The 24,026-nt window shown below is 41.8% G+C and overlaps 1 protein-coding gene across 1 annotated transcript in view; it reads left to right on the plus strand.

Moving 5' to 3' along the window:
• The window catches only part of mcm3ap (minichromosome maintenance complex component 3 associated protein), a 59,661-nt gene that overhangs the window by 19,080 nt on the left and 16,555 nt on the right, over window positions 1-24,026 (plus strand). The window contains exons 10-21 of the mRNA XM_078403744.1: window positions 730-890; window positions 2,359-2,588; window positions 4,365-4,418; window positions 5,507-5,715; window positions 6,193-6,305; window positions 9,157-9,288; window positions 9,821-9,934; window positions 11,727-11,879; window positions 12,456-12,611; window positions 16,072-16,140; window positions 17,068-17,202; window positions 23,205-23,355. Coding sequence (XP_078259870.1) covers window positions 730-890; window positions 2,359-2,588; window positions 4,365-4,418; window positions 5,507-5,715; window positions 6,193-6,305; window positions 9,157-9,288; window positions 9,821-9,934; window positions 11,727-11,879; window positions 12,456-12,611; window positions 16,072-16,140; window positions 17,068-17,202; window positions 23,205-23,355 — 1,677 coding nt within the window. The remainder of the gene's footprint in view (window positions 1-729; window positions 891-2,358; window positions 2,589-4,364; window positions 4,419-5,506; window positions 5,716-6,192; window positions 6,306-9,156; window positions 9,289-9,820; window positions 9,935-11,726; window positions 11,880-12,455; window positions 12,612-16,071; window positions 16,141-17,067; window positions 17,203-23,204; window positions 23,356-24,026) is intronic.

Raw genomic sequence — 24,026 nt, forward strand, 5'->3', positions numbered from 1 at the left:
TTTCAATGAGGAGATGGTCAGATTCCTTCTCCCAGAGCTGAGTTACTGGGCACAGGTTTAGGATGAAGGGGGAGAAATTTGAACAATAAGTTTTTCTCACAGCTGGTAGTGAACATCTGGAATGAACTGCCAGAACTAGTAGAGGCCGATGCAATTACAAGTTTAAAGGGCATTTGTACTGATACTTGGATAGGAAATGCGCAGACGGATATGGGTCTAATGCAGGCAAAGAAGATTAGCATAGATAGGCATTACAGTCGCATGAACATGGTGGGCTGCAAGGGCTCGCTTCAGTGCTGTATGATTCAATGACAGAAGAAATTTCTTCATCTGGAGGGTAGTGAATCTTTGGAATTCTTTGTCCAGGAGGTCTGTGTATAGATTTTATAGGTGTCAAGAAATATAGGAAACATCCTGGTAAATCTTCTCAATTCCTCTCCAGCATGTTGATTTAAAACTTGGATCAATCTTTTTCTAACGATAGGACACATTTGGGAGACTGTATTCCCTATTTCTGTTCATTTGTTGCTGTGATATTGTGAGGAGCATGAGGAAGTAATACGGAGAGGCAAATAAATCTTGCCTCTGATGTCACTTGGCTGAATTTTGACCAAGCATGAGGGTGATCCTCTGTGATGGCCTGCTGAGTGCTACTGATCTGCTTAGCTGATGTGGATGAAAGATATTCAGACAGCATTCTTCCAGAATGTATGATTGTTTTTGTTTCAGGTCCGTCGTGAGGCTCTCAAAGCTTTGAATGTTGCTCTCACGGTGAGCTCTCAGCGAACCACAATGTTTCCAATGGATACTCTTGTTAGAATGCTGCTGTTTAAAGACTGTGGAGAAGCAGCTGAATTTGCCAGGGACTATGGGCTAAGTGTGAGTGATTGGTAAGTTTCAGAAAGAACCCGGACATTAAAACTGTCTTTGTTTCCCGTTTTGACCATCTGTATTCATCAAATTGTTGTTTTATAACTGTGGAATATGCAGCTATTGTGTTATTTTGGGAAGTTAACAGAGATCGTATGAATGCTGAAATGGTAAATCATCCTGGTTTATCTTGTGGTCTGTTCTTTGCATTGCTCGTGATGGAAGCTACAGCAGCACTCTCCTTGCCTTTAGACTTCCGGTCCTCACATGGTGCTCAATATTGAAAAGCTTGACTGATCCAATTTTCATCCTGAAGCCTCCAAGTGATCACGTTTTACCTTGGACACTTTGTCTTTTGGGTATTTGGGCCAAACCAATGTTCATGTTTTACCTGAGCATAATCGTATGCAATCCTTATGTTCTAAACTTCACTTAAATTTGCCCAAACGTCTCCTGTAGATGCTATTTTCAAATTCTAACCGCCATCTGGTTTCCACTGAGTTCTATATTAAATTCATTTCTGACCTTTTTTATTGCCCATGATTCCAATCTCACTCCAGATAAAAATATTCCTCAGTGCCTGCCTGATCAACCCGACAGGGGGTGTAGGAACTGGAGCCCTGGTGAGTGGATGGGGAGCGTGGGAACCAGGGTCCGGATAAGTGGAAAATGCAAAAACAATAGGTGAGCCAGGTGTTGAGATTTCCAAATGGTTAGATGGCAAAGGATCTGAGCATTTCCGTAGCTAATAAATTGCTACTACTCCACACCTAGCTTTATTATCTTGACTTTTTTTTAGTCGACTTATCTATTTCCCTGACATTCTTATTCTGACCATTGTTTACTATGGATTATCATTTCAAAGACATTGTGGAAGTTCATTGATATTATCTAGCTAATGTAATACTTTAAGGCGTTAACTATGATCATGAATTATTTTGGAATCCATGCTGCACATTCTTTATTTTAAAATTCCTTGGTTATCCATTTGCTCAATAATCCCACCATCGTTCTTGAGAATGATGCCAAACTAATTGATTTTGAGATGTTTGGATCTTTTTCATCTCCCTCTCCCTTTGATAATTCAGTCTTTTGATTTCCATTGCTGCTTAATTACTTCATTTGAATTTTTTCTACTCTTTATCGTCCTTTTTTATTCGTTCATTGTATCATTATCAATTTTGGTGTTACAACTGTTGTGTATGTTAAGTCCTTGCCCAATAGTTTGTTCTTGTCTTTTAATGAAATTTTGTTTAGGACTCATTGTCCACGTTAAATCTCTTGTGTGTTCAACATCTGTTCACCATTTTTTGTGTTTTTTCCCTAGTTGGATTCTTGAGCTTAGCAATTTATTTATTTGTTTCTGCATAGCTGGGCTTCTTTAGAATAAAGGTACTTTGCAATGGGAATTACAATTTAGTTTGAAGGAATAAGATTGTGCAAATAATTGGATCTACTCTTGAATTTATAACATTTAATATATTTCAGGTGTGTAGAATTGAATCGATCAACATTATGCGATCCAGAATTTGTACTGTTGCCCAAAAAGTCCTTGTTTATTGATCAGAAACGGACTGCTCTCATTGGTGAAGTCGTGAATGGGAGGCAGCTTCCACTCTTCATACCCCATGTCCCTATTTTGAGCTTTGACCGTCAAGGGCAATACATTGGAGGGTGCTTTGAGCCAAGCAATGTGGGCCAGAATTTGCCTCCGCCAGGTGTGTACGAAATCGTCAGGAAATCATTACTTTTATTTTCTTAAAGTTGTTGTGATCAATTGGTTAATTTGAGAGGTAAAATTGAAATCTATCCTGATTTACCCTGAATGCATCTTTAAAGCACACAAATAATTTTATATCAATATACTGTCAGACTGGTCCTGATCCGAAATGTCTGTCCGTTCCCTCCACAGATGCTGCCTGACCCACTGAGTTCTTCCAGCACTCTGTGTTTTGCTTAAGATTCCAGAATCTGCAGTTCCTTGTCTCCACAATTTTATTTCACCTTTTTACATGGCACATTATAATTTTATAAATTTTGCAGTATTCCCCCTCTCTCCATCTCTTTCCCCACCCAAGTCACACCAGCTTCTCGTTTGCACTCAACAAACAGCTAATAGACCTGAATGGGGATTTCCATTATCGTCGTTACTGTTTTCATACCTTTCATTCATTGTTCTACATCATCTATATTTCTCGTTTCCCTTTTCCATGACTTTCATCTGAAGAAGGGTCCCAACCCAAAATGTCACCCATTCCTTCTCTCCAGAGATGCTGCCTGTCCCACTGAATTACTCCAACTTTTTGTGTCTACCTGTAATGATAATATTGAGACTATAAGTACTTTCTGTCAAGGAAGGAACTGCAGATGCTGGTTTAAACCAAAGATAGACACAAAAAGCTGGAGTAACTTAGCGGGTCAGACAGAATCTCTGGAGAAAAGGAATAGGTGCCGTTTTCGGTTCGAGGTTGGGTCTAAAGAAGGGTCAACCCAAAACGTGACCTATTCCTTTTCTCCAGAGATGCTGTCTGACTCACTGAGTTCTTCCAGCTTTTTGTGTCTTATCAGCGCTTTCTGTCTGTTCTTTGACTAAATATAATTGTCCATTTTGTTGCCTGTCTTCCAAAATCCTTACTTAAGTACCAACGTATTGGTAATAAGAAGTGATGCTAAACCGAGGGTTGGGCTTCCACTTCAATGGGAATGTTAGTAACACAAAAATGCCAAATGAGTAAAATCAGTTAGTGATTTTCTATGAAAGGCTGTTGAATTTCTGGCAGTTGTAAATTTCACGACTTGGAAATTATAGATTTTCCTTGGATAAGGTTATTACAAGAGAGTTACAAGGTCTTATAAGATATGGACCAAATTTGGTGGATGAATTTAAAGTGCAAATCAGCCATGGTCTAATAATACAGAGGACGCTCAAGGAGCTAAATGCCCTCAAATATTGAATTACTACTTTGGGCAGGGTATCCTGTCTCATAGTTAATTCTCAATCACAATCACTAAAAACAGGATACCTTGCCACCATCACATTGAAAGTATGGCCTTATTGGTTGCCAGTTTTCCTACAGTGCAAGTTCTATCTTTTGAATTAATATACAGCGGTTTAAAGTGCATTACAAGGTCATTTGGATGTGGAAGGTTCTATATGAATTCTTTTCTTTTCAACTTTTTTCATTTCCTATTTTTTCCTCTTGATTTCCGCCGCCTCTTCCCTTGCATTTCTCGTCCTTCTCTTCCCTCCAGTTTAGATAGCAATTATTGTGTTCTATAAGGTTGTGATAGCTTGGACCTGAATGGGAATTTCTAAAAATTGTTCCTACGTTTCTATGTCAAAATTTGGGAGATACTCATTTCATCAATAATGCCCAAGCCCAGTGGCTTAGAGGTAAGTTTAAACAAGGCACTGATTTTGTGGTGTTGATAGTAATTGTAAGATGGACTTCCACTTAGTAGCTTTTATCAACTATATTTTCTTTTGACTTCAGATGATCATGAAGCAGAACCAGAAGTTGAACCTCCACCTGTAGCATCATCCACAAGTAAGTAAAGAGTTTCTGTGAATTATCTTTTATGGCCATAAAACATGGATTTGGGTAGTATTTTGAGGTGAGACTTTTGCACCTAGTAATGTCATAACTGCTCAGGATACCCAAAGTTTTGAATTCATCTAGATGATGATAGTTAAACGTTAAGCTGACGATTTGTGGAATCGCCGTAGAAGATCAGTTTTTCTCTTTTGCCCAAAGCAATATCCCCCTGACGTAGAAACAATGAACTGCTGATGTTGATTTACACAAAAGGACACAAAGTGCTGGTATAATGTAGCAGGTCAGGCAGTATCTCTGGAGAACGTAGATAGATGATGTTTCAGATCTGGACCCTTCTTCAGACATATCCGCTTGACTCTCCAATTAATGATAGAACTGCATTGGGGCTGTGTACTGTCCTTTTTGTTATGCCATACAGATGAAAGGTTCTTTACTAAAATGTGAAAAGTTCAGCATTAAAATGGTAAAATTCCAGTGTATTTCATTTTACCTTGCATTGTCTCCACCAGTACTTGCATGAATGTGATTGCAGCATGAAATGCTTATTGTAGTCATGGAACATAGAAGAGCATGACACAAGAACAAGCTCTCTGACCCATCATGTCTGTGCCAAACATGATGCCAATCTAACTAATCCGGGAGCTAAAATTCTCCTTCATGCAAAACATTAACCACGACTAGTTTGAGGGTTAGAAATCTGGAACAAAGGATCATGGATGGGCACAGGCCACACAATGCCAGTGGAGAGATATTCAGCATTTTGTGTATATCTTCGGTTTAAATCTGCAGTTCCTTCCTACACTTAATATTTTTGCATGATGCTCATAAAAACTTCTGTTAAGTCATCATTGTCTCCAAAGCATTTTTTTTGGTTTTGTTCCAATTACGGTACTGCAGTCTTGGTGATAAGTGTTAACTAGTGCTTTTTTTGGATAATGCAGCAAGAGTACTAAAATGAATTGCAATAGCATTTTCCAGCTGATTCATTTGTGTTGATTTCAAAAAGTGGCTGATTGTGCTGAGAAACATTTTAGTTTTTGACATATCTTTGTTTTCTGTTTTATCCTATTTATTTGTAGCTGTACAACCCAAAGACCAAATTCCTGCTCAAGAAATACTTCCCGTTGAACAGCCGCCTCAGTCACCGCCACAGCCGCTACCACCACCACCACCACCACCACCACCACCAATACTTCAGGTTCTGATTTCTCCAATAACTTCACTGTGTGTTGCACCTCAGGCGCCCAGTGCACCTCCACCAAAACCACAGCCAACCTATCCTGAGAAGGTACAACCTGGACAAATTCAAATCATATTAACATAGCAATATCCTACGTTTATTTTGCCTTTGCTGCTCCTTATCTAACCTGCCCTTTTCATGTGATTAATTTCATTTCAGGGTTCAGTTAACATCCAAAGTAGCAGAATTTGATGTTTTTTTTCCCATCTTGTAAACTGTCACGGTTTGAATGACTAACATGTGTGCTCATAGCTGAAACTTGGGGTATGAGTACAAAATAGTGAATTAATCATTTAGCATTTGTTTCTTGCCTTTTGTTGAATGTCTATCCTTTGCTATTGGAATGTACAATAAAATTGTCGTAATTTGTGTTTCCAGCAGAAAGTTAGATAATGTCCTTGGGCTTCCACAAAAGGCTTGGCTTCTCATGAATTTGTATTTTGTATTGTTAGGTATGTTGTTCATATTTTCTGAATGTTTGGATCACTACATCCCCTTTTTCAATATGTTTTTCATTGCTTTCAGATGATAGTTGATGTGGTAAAAGACTTGGTCAAAGATATGATAAAGGATGTTCTTCGTGTGGAGTGTAAAGAAGTGGCTAAAGCAGGAGCAACTTATGCTGCTGAAGCTATCAGGTACGTTGCTGTTCAGTCTGGGTAGGGATAAGAGGTAGTAAGCTACTCGGTCTTGCAAATTGCCTGAGGGTTTAAACTTTAGAATAAGACTAGACCAAGTGGGTCCATTCCGCGTAGAGGGGGAACAGGGAAGGGGAGAGGGTGTGACTGAGTGAGCCCTGGACCCAAAGCCTCCTCGGTATTGGTGTAGCACCCTCAATTTCCACCCCCCCACCTCAATCCCCTCCTCCCCCCACTGACCCACTCTGTCCCCCCCTACCCTACCCCCACTTGCCCCGCCCCTGCCTCCACTCCACCAGTCCTGCCTCCACTCCCATTTCCCCATCCACCCTGATTCCCCCCTCCCCTCACCCCCACTCTCCTCCCCCACCCCCACTCTCCCCTCCTCTCCACCCCTACTCTGTCCTTCCCCCCACTTTCCCCCCCACCCCCACTCTCTTCCCCCCACCCCCACTGTCCCCCTTCCCCCCCCACTCTCCCTGACCCACTCCCCCCCCCCCCCCCCAACCCCTACCATGCCCACTCCCCTCCATGGAACCTTTGGCGGCGAAAGCCACTTACTAGTGCCCATGCGTTGTTCGCTGACTGCCAACGAGCGAGTCTCCCCGGGGTCGGGCGAGGTGAGAGGCGAGAGGGAACGACTGAGCCCAGGCGGGCGGCCCCGCTGGCGGCGGCCATCTTGTTTTGGCGAGTGAGGAGCAAATGAAGTGGAACGTGGCCCATTGTGACAGCATGCGCTGAGGACTTTCAAGAAATGGGTTAGAAAGGAATTTTTTAAACTTTAAAATCTCTAACTTTAAAAATGTAGCTTCAATTTGAATGAGAGTTGTTACACATTTTCCCCATGATAATGGTGAGTAACGGGGGCCAAAAATTGTGGAGCTTAGGGTACCATTTTGGCTGTGCGAAGCACTAAAGTCATGGTGCACACATACACACGGACAGAGAGTTTTAGTAATGTATAGATATTAAGATTGGTGTAAAATGGATGTTACATTTATTGATTGTTAGATTTGGGTATAGCTATTCATTATTGCCCAGTCTTATTTGTTCTCAAGCAGGTAGTGTTGAACCATCTCCTTGAGGTTTTCCATTTGTAAAGGTGATATTGACATATTGTTGAGAGGAAAAGAGATGGTAAGTCTGGATGGTAAGCAGCAGGTGGGGATGGTATCAGATCTCTGCTGCCTTTGTCATCCTTGGTAATAGAGGTTGCAGGTTTGGGAGATGTTGTCAGAATAGTCAAACAGATTAGTATTTTCTTTGGTATTTACTGCACCAATAGTGATGGAGTGAATGAATGTCTAGGGCAGTAGATGGGTTGCAAAACATATGGGCTACTTTGTCCTGCAGGTTGTTGAACTGTTTGAGAGTTTTAGAGCTGTCCTCATCCAGGCAAGTATACTATATACCGTCAGACTCCTGCCGCATGCTTTCAGATGGTGGAAAGGCCTCGAGATATCGGTATGTTAGTTACTTGGAACAAGATATCCAGCCTGTGACCTGCTCCACATAGTGCTTGAACTGGAGCCTGTGAGATTTTAAGTCAATGTTGGCTCTTGGGGTCTTGATAGTGGAAACAAGGCCACAAACAAGCACATTCTTCAAAGATGTCCTCATCCAGGCAAGAGCTATGTTATTTTCTGAGAAGTTGCAAATTGAACAAAATAATTACCAGATTTGATCAACTTTGTGATACAATATATATTCCTTTATTCTTCCCACACCGGGGAAATTTAGTGTTACAGCAGCAATGTGGATAGCAAGAGAGCAAGAGATCATTCATTATAAATAAAAGATGCATAAATTGTCATCAGTTTTCTGTGTGTTCTTAGCTGTTATTGTTAGAAAATAACTGCAGATGCTGGTACAAATCGAAGGTATTTATTCACAAACTCGACCCGGTAAGGGTCTCGACCCGAAACGTCACCCATTCCTTCTCTCCTGAGATGTTGCCTGACCTGCTGAGTTACTCCAGAATTTTGTGAATAAATACCTTCTAGCTGTTATTGTTGACTCGTCTGCTGGGAGCAGTTCTGGTTGTGCAGTCTCACAGCAGCGGGAAGGAAGGACCTCCTATATCTCTCCTTCACGCATTTGGGGTGAAGGAGTCTGTCACTGAAGGAGCTACTCAGTGCTGTGACAGTGTCCTGCATGTCGTGGGAGTCATTGTCCAGCAGCGATGTTAGTTTTGCCATCGTCCTCCTCTCTCCCACCACCTGCACTGAGTTGAGGGGAGCAACCCCAGACAGAGCTGGCCTTCCTGACCAGATTGTCGAGTTTCTTCCCTTCCGCCGCTGAGATGCTGCTGCTCCAGCAGACCACTCCATAGAAAATAGCCAATGCCACCACCGTGTTGTAGAAGGTCCTTAGGAGTGCCCCCTGCACTCCAAAGGACCTGAGTCTCCTTAGCAGATAAAGTCTGCTCTGGCCCTTTCTGTATAGCGCATCGGTGTTTTCAGATAAAGTCTGCTCTGGCCCTTTCTGTATAGCGCATCGGTGATATAAAACATTTGCTTCAGAAATGTATAGTACTCTGAATTAAAATCAGCAGAAAATGTAGACTGTTGTTGCTGGATAGCGATCAGTGGGCAGAAGAATAGTTTTGAGAAGACCAACTGGTGAGGGAGAAACAGAAAGTTTCCCCTTTCAATGTTAGTGCTTGTTCGGATGAGCTTTAATCTGCATTGTATTATTTACATCTGCTGTTTGTCTGAAAGTTTAGTTCTGCCACAGCTGGGAAGCAGGATCTGTTCCATTCCCGTTTCAAAACGAAAAAGAATTATTGTGACAAGATCCACTTTTAAGGTATCCCTTGGTTTTCTCAAGGTGGTCATTTTTATCTTGCTAGCTTGTCAAACATGTCCACTGAGGAATTAATTACAGAAGTTACCACAGAGATGCTGAAGGAAACTTCATCTGAAGAAGTTCTGGCAGAGAAACAGAGGATTGAAGATGAAAAGCAAAGGATTGAACAAGCCAGGTAGGTAGTGACATTTTCAGTCTGAAGAAGGGTCTCGACCCGAAACGTCACCCATTCTTTCTCTCCTGAGATGCTGCCTAACCCGCTGAGTTACTTCAGCATTTTGTGTCTATCTTCACAATCTTTTTATATCTTAACTTTTGAACATCCCATCTTTTCTTCATTCCGCTCTGGTCCTTGTCTGCCTAGCTTTCACCTTGGAGTTCCTTCCTGAAAACTTGCTGCTCTCCTGAATAGTGGTTTCTAAAACTTAGCATTATAACCAAACTCTTGGTAACTTGCCCTAGTATTTCCTTGCTTTATTTGTGCCAAATTCTGCTGAATAATTTCAAGTGACATTCGATGTTGTAGCACCCAGAAGGTGCTATATAAATCTACATCTGTCAACAGGTACGAGTGTGGCGGCTGTTTGTTGTCATTGGCATCTGTGACTTGGATTTTTAGATGTTCCGGATGCAGGTCCTGTGCAATCCAGGTGTGTGTGCGCAGTGTTTAAAAGTGATTTCTGTTGAATGTTTTCTGTGTGTTGCAGACTGAAGCAGGAATGGGAATTTTGGAAGAGTCGCTACAGTCGAGCACTGTGTGATGAGATTACAGATCAAGTTGTGGAATACTCTGTCAGAAAATGTGCAACTCAGGAGCTAAGGTGATTATTAACATAGTAGCTTTGGAGACCACTGGAGTGTGAAACATCTGCCACCACTGACCCCTGAGATATTGTGTTCTGGACCTCTGGATGAAAAATATTCTTCCTTGGATCCCATCTAATGTTATTCCGTACCAATCTATGCCCTCTAGTCTTAACCACCAATGTCATTAGGAAAGATTTGTTACTATCTACACTATCTATTGCTTCTCAAAGAGTTTCTGTGGTGTGTGACTCTAATTTTGAAGGATATGCTTGTATGCCTTTTGCATTCAGAAAACATGTACCAAACAATGATTATTCTTCCACAAAAAAAACATTTTAACCATGTCCTATTGACATTCAATCGCAGAACCATTAGCACCCTGTGGGTCACACTGAATCAGTCATAGAAATGTTGTGATTCTAAAGGCTGGGTAGAGACTAGGAGTAATTCACTTCCTCATAGATCCATCCAAACAGTCAATCCTCATAAATTAAATGTGTTGTTACAGGCAACGCACTGGTGAATTTCCTCCAGTGAGTCCCGTGTAATTACATTCTTCCTATAGTGTAATGACTAGAACTCCACACAATATTTCAGCTGTGGCCTAACAAATGTTTTATAAATTTGTGCCAAGACTGCTTGCACTAATGTAAAGAGAAAGAATGCTGGGTCGTGGGGCTCTCATCAGAACCGGGAACGGGGCAAATGAACCTTGTGAAGCTGCAGGGAGGAACTGCTCTGATAGAGGAAAATTGGGGTGACTAGGGAGATAAGCTGTCGACAAGTTTATCTGGTCAATGAGTGTGTGAACTTAGATTAAAGAAGGTAGACTAAAGAATGTGGGAGTTGTAAAATGCAGAGCAAGAAGACATGCTAGGCAAGTCAGAATGGCAACATTGTCAGCATAAACGAGGTGGGCCAGAGGGTCTGTTTCCAATCTGTATATGATCCAGGACTCAAAGTTCATGCTTCTGTCTGGGCACATTGTGCATCCTGGATTTGATATTCTACAACTTGGGGGAAACTTGATTTCTTACTGTTTCAGTTGTCCATCTGTGATTATTGGTTCAGCTTGTTTTTTTTCCCCATATCCTTTTATTTTCTTCTAGGAGAAGAGGACTGCCGAGCATGTCATCCTGCTCTGTATTTCACAACTCCTATATTAGTTTGACCATGTTCTTGCTCTCTCACTGTTTCCATTCACCCTTTGACCAGAAAACCTTGTTTACATATTCTCCCCATGGTTATCCCAGTTTTATATAATTGGAGAAGTTGCTACTCCCATTCAGCTTAACACGCTTATTTTGCCGCCTTAGTTCTGAGAAAGGGTTGCCAATCTGAAACGTTCTCTGTTCCCCTTCCCATGGATGCTATGTGACCCACTGAGTATTTTCTATTGTTATTTCGGATCTCCAGTTTTTAAAATTATTTTTGTGCCCTGCACTTATATTTTGTGCCTCAGCCATTGAAATCAAAACATCCTTTGTGCTGCTGTATCTCCCCATTTACCTGTGCTGCCACCTTCAGAGATCTATGGACTTGTGGACCAATTTTGATCCTCAAAATTCATGGGGCCCCATCATTCATGTTGTACGGTCTTGCCTTATTTAAATCCCCAAAATGGTTTCCTTCGTGCTTATCAGTATAAAATTCCATCGGGTGTTGCTCGTTTCAATTCACCAGCTAATAATCAATATCTTAGCCTAAACTGATTTCCTGATGATCAACATCTTCCCAATCTTCATGTTGTCTGCAGACTTCACTTGGTAGATATTTGTGCCGAGCCACTCACTTTAACTGTTATAGGTTTGCAATGGAAGAAGACAGGCGAGCGCGTATCAATCGCTGTTCCACAGAGCTTTGTAGCTACCTCATCAAAGAAACGCTGGAGAGTGAGATCTTCCAGGCTGTCAAAGAGACACTGCAAGAAGTCCATTGTTTTTGCAAATACTTAAAGAAGTAAGTGAAAGTAAAATGTGTCTCATAGCATTCTGAATTCCATGATCATGAAATGAAACTATTCAATACCAACAAATGTGCTCATGTTCAAAGACAAGGTTCTTTCAAATTTCACGGGTTCAGCGATTTAGCAGGGATTATAGGAGATGGTAGTTTTTAAAAATGTGTCCAAATTGAGGTGCAAAGAGCTACTTGCCTTATTTGGTGACTATTGTGGAATCTTTAAACTGAGCTGCTACCACTACATGATCCAGGAAATTAGATGTAGAACTGGGAGTGTTTTGACAGTGCCCTATAGAGCAATCAAGTCTATTTAGAATTTCTATGATGTATAGCAAACAGACCTTCCGGTCAAACCTACAGTAACTTTTGTTAAAATCAAATTGCCAACAATGTGTATGCAGGCTTAATTGAGTGAGGAGTTACCCCTTTTTCTAATATAGTCGTAAAGTTTGAAACAGAAATCTCACGGCTGCTCTGAAGGAAAGGGAGACATGATGTTGATGGGCAAGGGGTGAGAGTGAGACTTCAAAATTGGGCATCTTTAAATGACTACATTTCCAAATATTTTACCAGATGGAGAGCAACAGCAGAGGCCCGGAAACGCCTGCGACAACAAATGAGGATGTTCCCGGCAGCACCTGGAATTGCGGGCCTTGGCTACAAATTGAGTCCCCAGAAGATGAGCCCAGAAATTCCCCCAGATGACAACCTCAGCATTTCTTGTACACGGTAATGATATATATTATAGAACTAAGGAGTTGTTAAAGCAGGCCATCAGCCCAGTTGAGTCTGTATTAGCTTGTGGTAGGGCAATCTAGGCATTCATCTTTTCCCACCCTATTCCTGTAGCCCTGCATGTTTTATGTTCATACTTAAAATTGCAAAAATGTGCAGGTTGATAGGTCAATTGATCGAGTTAAAAAAAAGCATGTCACTACCGATGTACATGAATCCTCTGGTATTATCGGGGGGGTTTGAGATGTTGGAAAAAACAGAACAGGTCCTTTTTGGGAGGCTCCGACCAGTCAAGTGCTTAAGGGCTCGATAGGGCCAGTCTGTTTTATTCCAACATATCACTATTGTCATGTGGGCTAATATTCTCCAACATCACACCTCAGTGAAGGCCGTTAATATTTAGCACTGGATCTTTGCCAAATCACTTTAAATCTGTGTTCAATGGTTCTTGACCTTGGTGAATTTGGGGATGTCTCATTACTTGCTTACCCATACCAAGGTTTTGTACACTTGTATCAAATTTCCTCTAATTCATATTTGCTACAATGAGAACAATCCCAGTTTCTGTCATCCTTTCGTCCTCGTTGTAAATCTTTTCCATACGCCCCAACCCCCACAGGCCTTAATGTTGGGTGACTAAAATTAGAAAGGCAATATAATGGAATAACTAGCACTTCATAAATATTGAATATAAACCTTTTTGGCAAACTAAGCCTCATTTTATTGAGCCAGTATCCCAATTGCATTGTTAACCTCTGACTCAATTTACCCTGGTGAGCCTTGTATGCAAATTTTGAAGTTCTCTCTCTTTGTAGCCCTTTTAGAATTCTGCTATTTAGTCTATTTCCTCCTCGCACTTCCTGTTGAAATGTAAGACCCTGGATTTAATCTCACCTATAATGTCTCTTCTCTATCAGACAGTTTTTCTATACCCTCTTTAGTATCTTCCTCGCTGCTCACCACACGTCCAAATTTTATGGCCACTAACTTTTGAAATTGTATTCTGTGCATGTCAAATTAGTTTCAATCAGAGCTGTGATCCCAGCAGCCCGCGAATCTTGGGGAACACCAGAACCTTTTCGACGTGAAAAGTCAACAGCGCACTCGCAAGCTTTGATTTTTCTAAGCAGCCTTTTACTTGGGATCTTGCCAATTGTCTTCTAAAGAGCTATAAAAATGAATTCTACTGCAATGTCAAATATCAGCAAAAAAAGGCAAGTTATTTAATCAGGATTATCCCTGGATAATCTAATTTGACATGCACAGAATACAATTTCAAAAGTTAGTGGCCATAAAATTTGGACGTGTGGTGAGCAGCGAGGAAGATACTAAAGAGGGTATATCCCTAGAAGGATGAGGGGGGATCTTATTGAAACATATAAGATAATTAGGGGATTGGACACATTAGAGGCAGGAAACATGTTCCCAATGTTGGGGGAGTCCAGAACGTGGGGCCACAGTTTAAGAATAAGGGGTAGGCCATTTAGAACGGAGATGAGGAAGAACTTTTTCAGTCAGAGTGGTGAAGGTGTGGAATTCTCTGCCTCAGAAGGCAGTGGAGGCCAGTCCGTTGGATGCTTTCAAGAGAGAGCTGGATAGAGCTCTTAAGGATAGCGGAGTGAGGGGGTATGGGGAGAAGGCAGGAACGGGGTACTGATTGAGAGTGATCAGCCATGATCGCATTGAATGGCGGTGCTGGCTCGAAGGGCTGAATGGCCTACTCCTGCACCTATTGTCTATTGAAATGAGCTGCACTGGCATTGTGAATTTTATTTTCAGCAAATATAGATTTTTTTATTTTTTTTTACTACTGCAACAATCAACCTGTTGCTGTTGAGTTTCCTTCATGAGATTCCTTCCTTTGACTTTTCCCAGTCCTATGGTACCTCTCCTAAGTATTAAGGGAGAAAGCTTTGATTTTACATTGTAAACTTACTTACCGATTGTGTACCAGAATCAGTTTTTATCCCTTCTACCAAAACATTAGCAGCCTCCTTTAATGGTGAAAGCCTGCACAAAGTGTTCTTTCGGTTTACTGGGCACGGCTGTTGTCCATGCATGTGCGTGCACAGGGTAGTGGGAGGAGGGACAGAGAGGGGGGGGAGGGAGGGTTGGTGTGGGAGGGACAGTGTGGGAGGGACGGAGACATTTGTTAGGGAGATGGTTGTACAAAGGCCAGAGATGAAAAGATAGGTGTGTGACAAAAGGATTAAAGCCTTCTGAATTGTGAAGCTAGAGAAAGGAATGTAGGTGGAAGGGGCAGGGGAAAGAATGCAGTGTTCATGCCGTTCGGCTGTAAGCTGCCCAAGCGGAATAGGAAGTGTGGTTCCTCTAGTTTGGATGTGGTAGCTTACAGCCCTATGGTATGATAATTGAATTTGCAGTGAGGACATCTCCTTTTCCTCCCCACTCCCATGCCCTACCTGGACTTGCACCTATTTCTCCATTCCCATGCCACCTACATTCCTTTTCTAGCTTCACAATTCCCAACTCTTCAGTCCTTTTGTCTCACTCCTTCAGTCTTTTCTTCTCTGCCCTTTGTTCAGTCATCTGCCTATCAAATTAGTCTCCACCTGTGTGGGCCTATTACATGCGAGGCTTTGTCTTGCCCCAGCTTCCCCCTTCCCACACCTTTACTATCAGTCTGAGATGCGACCCGACCCAAATAGTCACCTATCCGTGTTCTCGTATGATACTGTGTCGTCTTTAGTAAACCTGCAACTGCAGTTCTTTGCTTCTTGGTAATAGGTTAATACAGATGAGGGGAAGTTTGATAGACAGATAGTGGAAGTCCTGTTGCAGCTTTCTCGGGCTTTGGTTAGACCTCACATGGTGTATCGTGTGCAGTTCTGGTTACCCCTTTACAGGAAGGATGTGGAGTCTTGGGAGGGGATGCTGAGGAGATTTATCAGAAGGCTGTCTGAATTAGAGGATGTTACCTATTAGGAGAGTTGTATAAATTTTGATGGCTTTCTCTGGAACGTTAGATTGAGGGGACATCTGAAAGAAATATATCAAATTATGAGACGCATATTATTTTATTATTTAATTATGAGTCAACAGTCAGAAACTTTTTCCCAGGATCATTTTTTGCACCATACTAGTAAGATCTTTTTTTACGGCCAAGGTATGGATTTTAATTTTCTACGAAGACAGATTGTTCTCACTGGAGAATTGTGCTCAGAGAGCTTCAGTTAGAGCTCTATCTTTGATGGACACGTGTACCATGCTTCTTTGAAGATTGGTGAATTAATTTTGAGGCCAAAGAAAAAAATATTTATTTAACCATCTGACTTTCTCTTCTGGATGTATTGAAGACTCCAGTTGTGTGGTGCTCATGGCTGCTGGTAATCAGATTATAATGTTGGTCCTGATGCAGAATGTAACATGGAATGATGTGATGAGAAAATACAAACATGACCCATAAGCTGTGTTTATTTTTCTTATGTTGCAGGATGCTGCAGAAGAGGAAGGAAATAGCTCACCAAGTCAGAATTCAGAATTTCTATCAACAGCTCCTCTGGTAAAGAAACTGTTGATTAAAAACAATGGTTTGCAGTTTTATATTTCATTTGTGTTTTGACTGTTAAAAAATACTTTGTCAGCAAAGTGATTTCATAGTAGTCAATGCTTCAAAATCAGAAATTAAGAGGCTAATTTGGACTCAAAAGCTACCACATATATTGTGATAATTTTGCAATTAAATAGAAATTGCTAAAAATATATAACTACTTAGGTAGTATCTGTAGAGAAAATCAAACAGTTAACATTTTGTGTTGATGTTGTTGATCAGAAATGGGAAATGTAAGAAAACAAACATGTTTAGTATTGCAGTGAAGGGGGAGGGGTGAAGAGACCAAAGCAAATGCTTGTGACAGGGTAGCGAGTGAGGTTGAATGGCAGACAGTGGTGGCACTAGCTGAGAAAGGAGAAAGATATCACAGTAGTGTAATAAGAGGAGGTGGATGAAATCCGAAATATTGGAGAGAAGAAATTTGAATGCTGGATGTATGAGAACCAAGACTTGGAGGCTATTCACTTCAAATTATTGAATTTGGGAATGAGTCCTAAAGGCTGTAACATGCCCAATTAGAAGATATGATGCTGCTTCTTCACCTTGCATTTGGAACATTGTAAGATGTCGGGGTGGAATGGAGAATTTAAGTGATAGGAAGCGGTTCTGCAAAACAGAGCGCTGATCAACATTTCGTTTCTCCAATATGGAGGAGATCATGTTGTGGACTTCTAAGGCAGTAACTAGATTGGAAGTAGAAATGAAATACTGCCTCACCTGGAATTATTAATTGGATCCTGAATAATGGGGACGAAAGCAATGAAAGGGCGTATTTTGCATTTGCTATGAGGTCCATAAATGGTTGGACGGATCTTTGTTGGGTGGAGAAAATGAGAAGTAATATATAGTAAATAAATCTGAAAATTTATCTTGTAGTCAGGCTTCATGGACACCCTTGGATTTGTTCACGTTGGTTGCTGAAAGCTTCCCAGTTTCAAAGAAGAGAATCTTCTGGAAGGTTGTTCTACTGTTGCCAAGTGATGAAGAATGTGGACTTGGTGACACCAACAGGTTAGAAGAAGTGTCCAACCTCATTGTACAGCTATTTGTCTAAAAGTGTACTTTGTTAGGCATCAGTTGCTTGCTGAGTCCCAGCTGTTTTTCCTGTTGGGAAATTGAAAATGTGGCATACCTCTTCGTTTGGCTTTTAACCAGCACTGTCACCCAGACAGTTTAATCAGGCACCAGTCCTCATCTGGGAGGGCGAGTCTGCGATCTACCTCCAGGTCTGCTAAATTGCCTTTATAACAGTCAATCAATGATAAGCAGAATTTCCCTCCATCGTGGCAATCTCATCACTTACCTCAGTTGATCTTGTTTGGATGGAAGCAATAGACAGTGCCCTCCATAATGTTTGGGACAAAGATCCATTATTTATTTATTTGCCTCTGTACTCCACAATTTGAGATTTGTAATGGAAATAATCACATGTAGTTAAAGTGTACATAGTCAGATTTTATTAAAGGGTATTTTTATACATTTTGGTTTCACCATGTAGAAATTACAGCAGTGTTTATGCATGGTCCCCCCTTTTGAGGGCACCATAATGTTTGGGACACATGGCTTCACAGGTGTTTGTAATTGCTCAGGTGTGTTTAATTGCCTCCTTAATGCAGGTATAAGAGAGCTCTCAGCACCCAGTCTTTCCTCCAGTCTTTCTGTCACCTTTCGAAACATGTATTGCTGTTTATCAACATGAGGACCAAAGTTGTGCCAATGAAAGTCAATGAAGCCATTATGAGACTGAGAAACAAGAATAAAACTGTTGGAGACATCAGCCAAACATTTGGCTTGCCAAAATCAACTGTTTGGAACATCATTAAGGAGAGCACTGGTGAGCTTATTAATTGCAAAGCGACTGGCAGGCCAAGAAAGACCACAGCTGATGACAGAAGAATTCTCTCCATAATAGAGAAAAATCCCCAAACTCCTGTCCGACAGATCAGAAACAGTCTTCAGGAGTCAGGTGTGGGTTTGTCAATGACCACTGTCCGCAGAAGACTTCATGAACAGAAATACAGGGGCTTATTTCCTTATTATTTCCATCAATTTTAAAGTTATATACTTGGCACTCCAACTATAACTAATAACACTACCATGGCAAATATTAATTGTGTTCCCTTCTCGCCAAACCATTTCTTTTTTAGAGATGTGTAGGACAGAGATAGCTTATACCTTCCCCCATCCTGCCAATCTCCATTTGATTGATCATCTAGATTACTACAAAAATTTACCGGACATTGGTCATCTCCGTTCTTTGTTATTACCACATTTGCTGGCGGTCCCAATGAAACAATGGGATCTCCTACCTTTTCCCGGTGTTTTTGGGTCTTTTTTATGTTCTTTCTTATCTGTATCTTTCCCTCCTGGACCACCTGTTTTGCATCCTCAGGCCTCTATCAGTAGGATCAGATTTCTCCGATCGAATAGTGTTTCCTCCCATATTTCTTTCACAAGTTTATAAAACAAAAGTTAGGTTTCCGCAGACAATGTCTTATAATATTCTATTCATAGTTTGTGCACACCGGTTTTACTCCGTCCGCAAACCTTGAAGTCACCTTTCAATTTTTATAGCATGCTATAAAACCTGTTTCAATTTATCTTGCGTCCAGCGTGCGCCTGCTTCAATTTATGTTACGTCCAGCGTGAGTGAATTATCTTCTCTGCTATTTCGCCTCACCCCACAGGCCTCTTGGCTAAGCGTGAGTCACCAGCCAGTTAAGCTAGGTTGCCTGGGGGCTCTCGCTTCTTTCTGGGAAGCCCCCCTGTTCCTCTTATGGCTGGGACTATTTTATCATTCCCTTTTATTTCCCCTTGTATTCGTTCGAATTGGGATCCTGCCGTCTACGCCAACTTCTGTGGCAGAAATTAATTTAGAGGGAAATAAATGAAAAGTGGAGACTTTGCAGATTTGCTTCGAGATTTTATTGCATTATATTGATATCACGGAGAGATGGCGGCAGTAAACTGCCCACCAGTTCTGACTTCACAGCAGAATTAGCCGACAATTATACTGTGCAGTAAACAACTTTTGTTTTATGTCAGATACTACTCTACGAAAATATTCTATCAACTACACGGGTACCAATTATTTCATTAGTCATAACATACTTTTTGTTTATGTTAATCTTATTCAACAACAAATGGTTAATACAAATCAAACATAATACAAGGGCATATTGACATTTATTCGGGTCACCTTTTAGGCGGCCTGCGCCACCATCCCCTCTCCGGGCCAATCATAAGAATCTGTGGAATTCTCTGCCTCAGAAGGCAGTGGAGGCCAATTCTCTGAATGCATTCGAGAGAGCTAGATGGAGTTCTTAAGGATAATGGAATCAGGGGGTATGGGGAGAAGGCAGGAACGGGGTACTGATTGAGAGTGATCAGCCAGGATCACATTGAATGGCGGTGCTGGCTCGAAGGGCCGAACGGCCTCCTCCTGCACCTATTGTCTATAAGCCCCCCATTTACAGTATCATTTCTATGCCATTAGTGGTAGGGGGTGCGGGTGGTCTACTGTAACTTCTCAGGAAGTGTAAACAAGCTTTGTTATCTCTTCTAATATTTCATGTTTACATTTACCATCCACCCTTTCCAACACATTCCCAGACAAGAGGTAATACGTCTAATCTTTGCCGATTCTCATGAACCTCTTCTGCAGCTGGTCAATGAGAGATGCCAATTGTCGCATCTAAGCACCCTTTTGTTACCTTGTTCAATTCCAATCAAAATTAAGTAAGGAAGGATATTAATTTTTCTTCCACAAAAGGAGTTTTTCACAGCTAAAAAATTGTCAATTCTTGAGTGGCCAAGTCAATCACCCGATCTGGACCCAATTGAGCATGCCTTTTATATGCTGACGAGAAAACTGGGGACTAGCCCCCAAAACAAGCATAAACTAAAGATGGCTGCAATACAGGCCTGGAACAGCATCACCACAGAAGACACTCAGCAACTGGTGATGTCCATGAATCACAGACTTCAAGCAGTCATTGAATGCAAAGGTTATGCAACAAAATACTAAACATGACTACTTTCATTTACATGAAATTGCTGTGTCCCAAACATTATGGGGCCCTGAAATGGGGGGACTATATATAAACACTTCTGTAATTTCTACATGGTGAAACCAAAATGTATAAAAATGGCCTTTATTAAAATCTGACAATGTGCACTTTAGCCACATGTGAATTTTTTCTATTACAAATCTCAAATTGTGGAGTACAGAGGTAAATAGATAAATGATGGGTCTTTGTCCTAAACATAATGGAGGGCACTGTACTTCGACAAAATGATACTACGCAGGAACATTCCTGTGGTAAAACATCTAAATATATGAAAAATAAGTAGTGTGCGTGATATTGGTATTCACCCACAGGCATAACATCATCCATTCACTAATTTTAAATAACACTACGGTGTGGCATGATGGCAAAGTGAGACGCCAGTTGGTGACTGTTGTGGTGACCGTATAATAACAGAAGCCTTACACCTGGATAACGATCTAAAGACTTTATCATGAGAAAATAACTGCAGATGTTAGTACAAATCGAAGGTATTTATTCACAAAATGCTGGAATAACTCAGCAGGTCAGGCAGCATCTCGGGAGAGAAGGAATGGGCGACGTTTCGGGTCGAGACCGTTCTTCAGACTTTATTAACTACATAGCAAGCACGACCTCACGCCTGCACGTTCCACTACACTAACCCGAATCTCGCAAGCAGTGGTCAGTCAAAAGCATGACGCATAACATGAGTGACACCATTACACTAATCTACATCCCCCCTCTTCAAGAATCAACAGCGATACAGACCCATAAACTAAGCACGTCATGTATAACAATCGATGACAAACTGGAGGAAAATTAAACATAGTCCAAATACTTCACAACCGGCCTGCAAACATAACCAGCAGTGTACGATAGAGGCCATCTCCATTCTTCTTATCCGGGGAGAGAGCAGGTGATTCCACAGGCGAGGGAGACTGAATCAACGTCCCTGGAGACTAAGCAGGAAACTGGAACAGGCAATGAATATGAAGGCAAAGATGGAACAGGCAGAGGAGCGGTTGCAGACATGGATTGTTGTGCTGGTAAAAGCATGCGAGTGCCACTAGGCGCAAACGGAAGCGAACTTGTACGATCTGGATAATACGGAGGAGGAACTGGCTCGTTCACAGGCAGGATGTGTTGCCTGTTACGTCGGTAGGTACCGCCATCGGCACTAACGATATATGAGCGTGGCTCCGAAGCAATTCCAGAAATTACTCCGATACGATCATGGCCTCTGTCAGACTGTAAGCGGACCACCTGCCCTTTGGTCAGCGGTGGCAGTGGCCTACTTGTCTTGTCAAACCATCGTTTTTGAATGTCACGCTTCTGTTGCAACCTGGATTGAACCTCCTCCGGTGGAAACACTTGTGGGACCAAAACCTGATTGGCTACAGGCACTGTGGCACGGGTTTGCCTTGACAATAAACGTTGAGTGGGTGAACCCAAGATGGGGTCATGGGAGATGTTGCGTATGTGAAGCAGATCCAGGAATATGTCTGATTTTGCTCTACGAACGTTCCATGAGCTGTTTAGCACTTTTGACAGCCCGTTCAGCCAGCCCGTTAGACTGGGAATATTCCGGGCTGCTGGTGATGTGGTGAAAATTCCAGTGTCTAGCGAACTCCCAGAATTGTTGGCTGGTGAATTGACTGCCATTGTCAGCAGTTTGACCGGGGATCCGTGGACTGAAAAGTGGCGAAATAACTTCGAAATCACCGTTGGAAGTGGGGCTGCTGAGAACATCAATGTCGAGCCATCCTGAATAAGAATCCACGAACACCAGGTATTGTTTGCCATGCCAATCAAATATGTCAGCTGCGACTGTGGACCACGGGAGCTCAGGTCCCGGATGTGAAAGAAGCGGTTGCTTTTGTTGGTGGGGGGCCAAACTGTTACACACCGTGCAGGATGCCACATTCTCGGTGATGTATTCGGCCATGCCAGGCCAGTAAAACATGCTTCTCGCCCGTGAAACAGTGGCTTCAGCACCCGGGTGTCTCGCATGGACAACGATAAAATACCGGTGGTACAGCGAAGCAGGAACCACGGCCTTGTGTCCTTTTAAAATAATGCCATCTTGCAGCACTAGCTCATCTCGGACAGCAAAGAAGGGCTGGACTGGCAGCGGAACGTTGTAGTGTTTGTCTTGCCAGCCGCGCTTAATGATGGAGGTTAGCGACCGTACCGTACTGTCAACAGCAGTGTGGGCAACCAGGTTCTCCATGCAGGATGAAGGGATAAAAGACACACACATCACAACAAAGTCGTCATCCGGCGAGGGCGGATACTCGCAGGTCTTCCGGGGTGCACACGAAAGAGTATCGTTAGTGCCGATGGCGGTACCTACCGACGTCACAGGCGACACATCCTGCCTGTGAACGAGCCAGTTCCTCCTCCGTATTATCCAGATCGTACAAGTTCGCTTCCGTTTGCGAAGGCGTGGGTTCGTATCCCACTTATGACACCATGTTGTGGTGACCATATAATAACAGAAGCCTTACACCTGGATAACGATCCAAAGACTTTATTAACTACATAGCAAGCACAACCTCACGCCTGCACGTTCCACTTACGCTAACCCGAATCTCGCAAGAAGTGGTCACTCAAAAGCTAATGGGGTGTAACTACAAAAGCATGACACATAACATGATTGACACCATTACACTAATCCACAGTGACTTCCTCCACATTCAGCAGCCGGGCAGTATCAGTGTACTAGCACTTTATATGCTCTATTAAAATTTGAACTACTGCTAAAGTTTGGTTAAAGCTAGATAATTGTAGCAATATTTTACGAGTTACTATTTAAAAAATTGGGATTAACGTGTTGCAAGAAAAACACAATTATTCAATCAATATTTAACCTGTTACAATTTTTTTTTGTCTTTTTTAAAATAACTTAGTTAATTTTGAAATCTTGCCATCTCATCGTGAAATGTCTGGTTTAACACTATTTAGAAACTTGACTGATTGGATGAATGCAAAATTCCGAGGAGATGAATGTGGGGAGGATTTCGGTAGAGATGCAGATCATGTCATTCAGACACACCAGTGCAAAGCTGTGAGCAGCAATGAAGCAAGCAACAAGCTTGTGTATGTCTGTGTAAAGGTAAGGGTCTCGCTTGCATGTTTGGGTAAGGCAAGTTGGAGCAGACTAATCTTTCAGACCTACACCTTTTCAATCAGAACATCTCCCTTCCACACTTATTAACCCTCCCTCCCACACTTTTCCCGATTTACCTGATTCCTTTGCTCTCCAACAGTCTTATCATTTTCAGTCTTGAAAAAAATTGTAACAGCCACAGCCCTCGGATAAAGAATTCCAAATTCAAAGATTTCAAAATTCAGTGAAGAATTTTCCCCTTTGTTATAGTTCTAATTGTTTGTCCTTGTCTTGTTACTGTGGCCCCTTGTTCAGACCGGTGGAAGGTCATTTATGCGGTTCATTCCTCACGGTGAGATTGCCTATTTCTCTTCCAAATTCCAGAGACTATCAGCCCCAACATACTCAGTCATTGTTCCCACTATGCCAAATATGTTCTTCCGCAGGCTTGGAAACTACACAAAGTTCTGTCGGTGTAATTTCTTAAAATTTATAATGTTAGACCTAGTCAGAATATTGAATATAGAAATAGGGAGGTCATGTTACAGTTGTAAAAAACATTGGTGAGTCTATATTTCAAATATTGTGTTCAGTTTTGGTCACCCTCTTACAGGAAAGATGTTGTGAAACTGGAAAGGGTGCAGAGAAGATTTACGAGGATGTTGCCAGGGCCTGAG

This window comes from Rhinoraja longicauda, chromosome 8 (assembly GCF_053455715.1).
Source record: "Rhinoraja longicauda isolate Sanriku21f chromosome 8, sRhiLon1.1, whole genome shotgun sequence".
In the NCBI taxonomy this organism is placed as follows: Eukaryota; Metazoa; Chordata; class Chondrichthyes; order Rajiformes; family Arhynchobatidae; genus Rhinoraja; species Rhinoraja longicauda.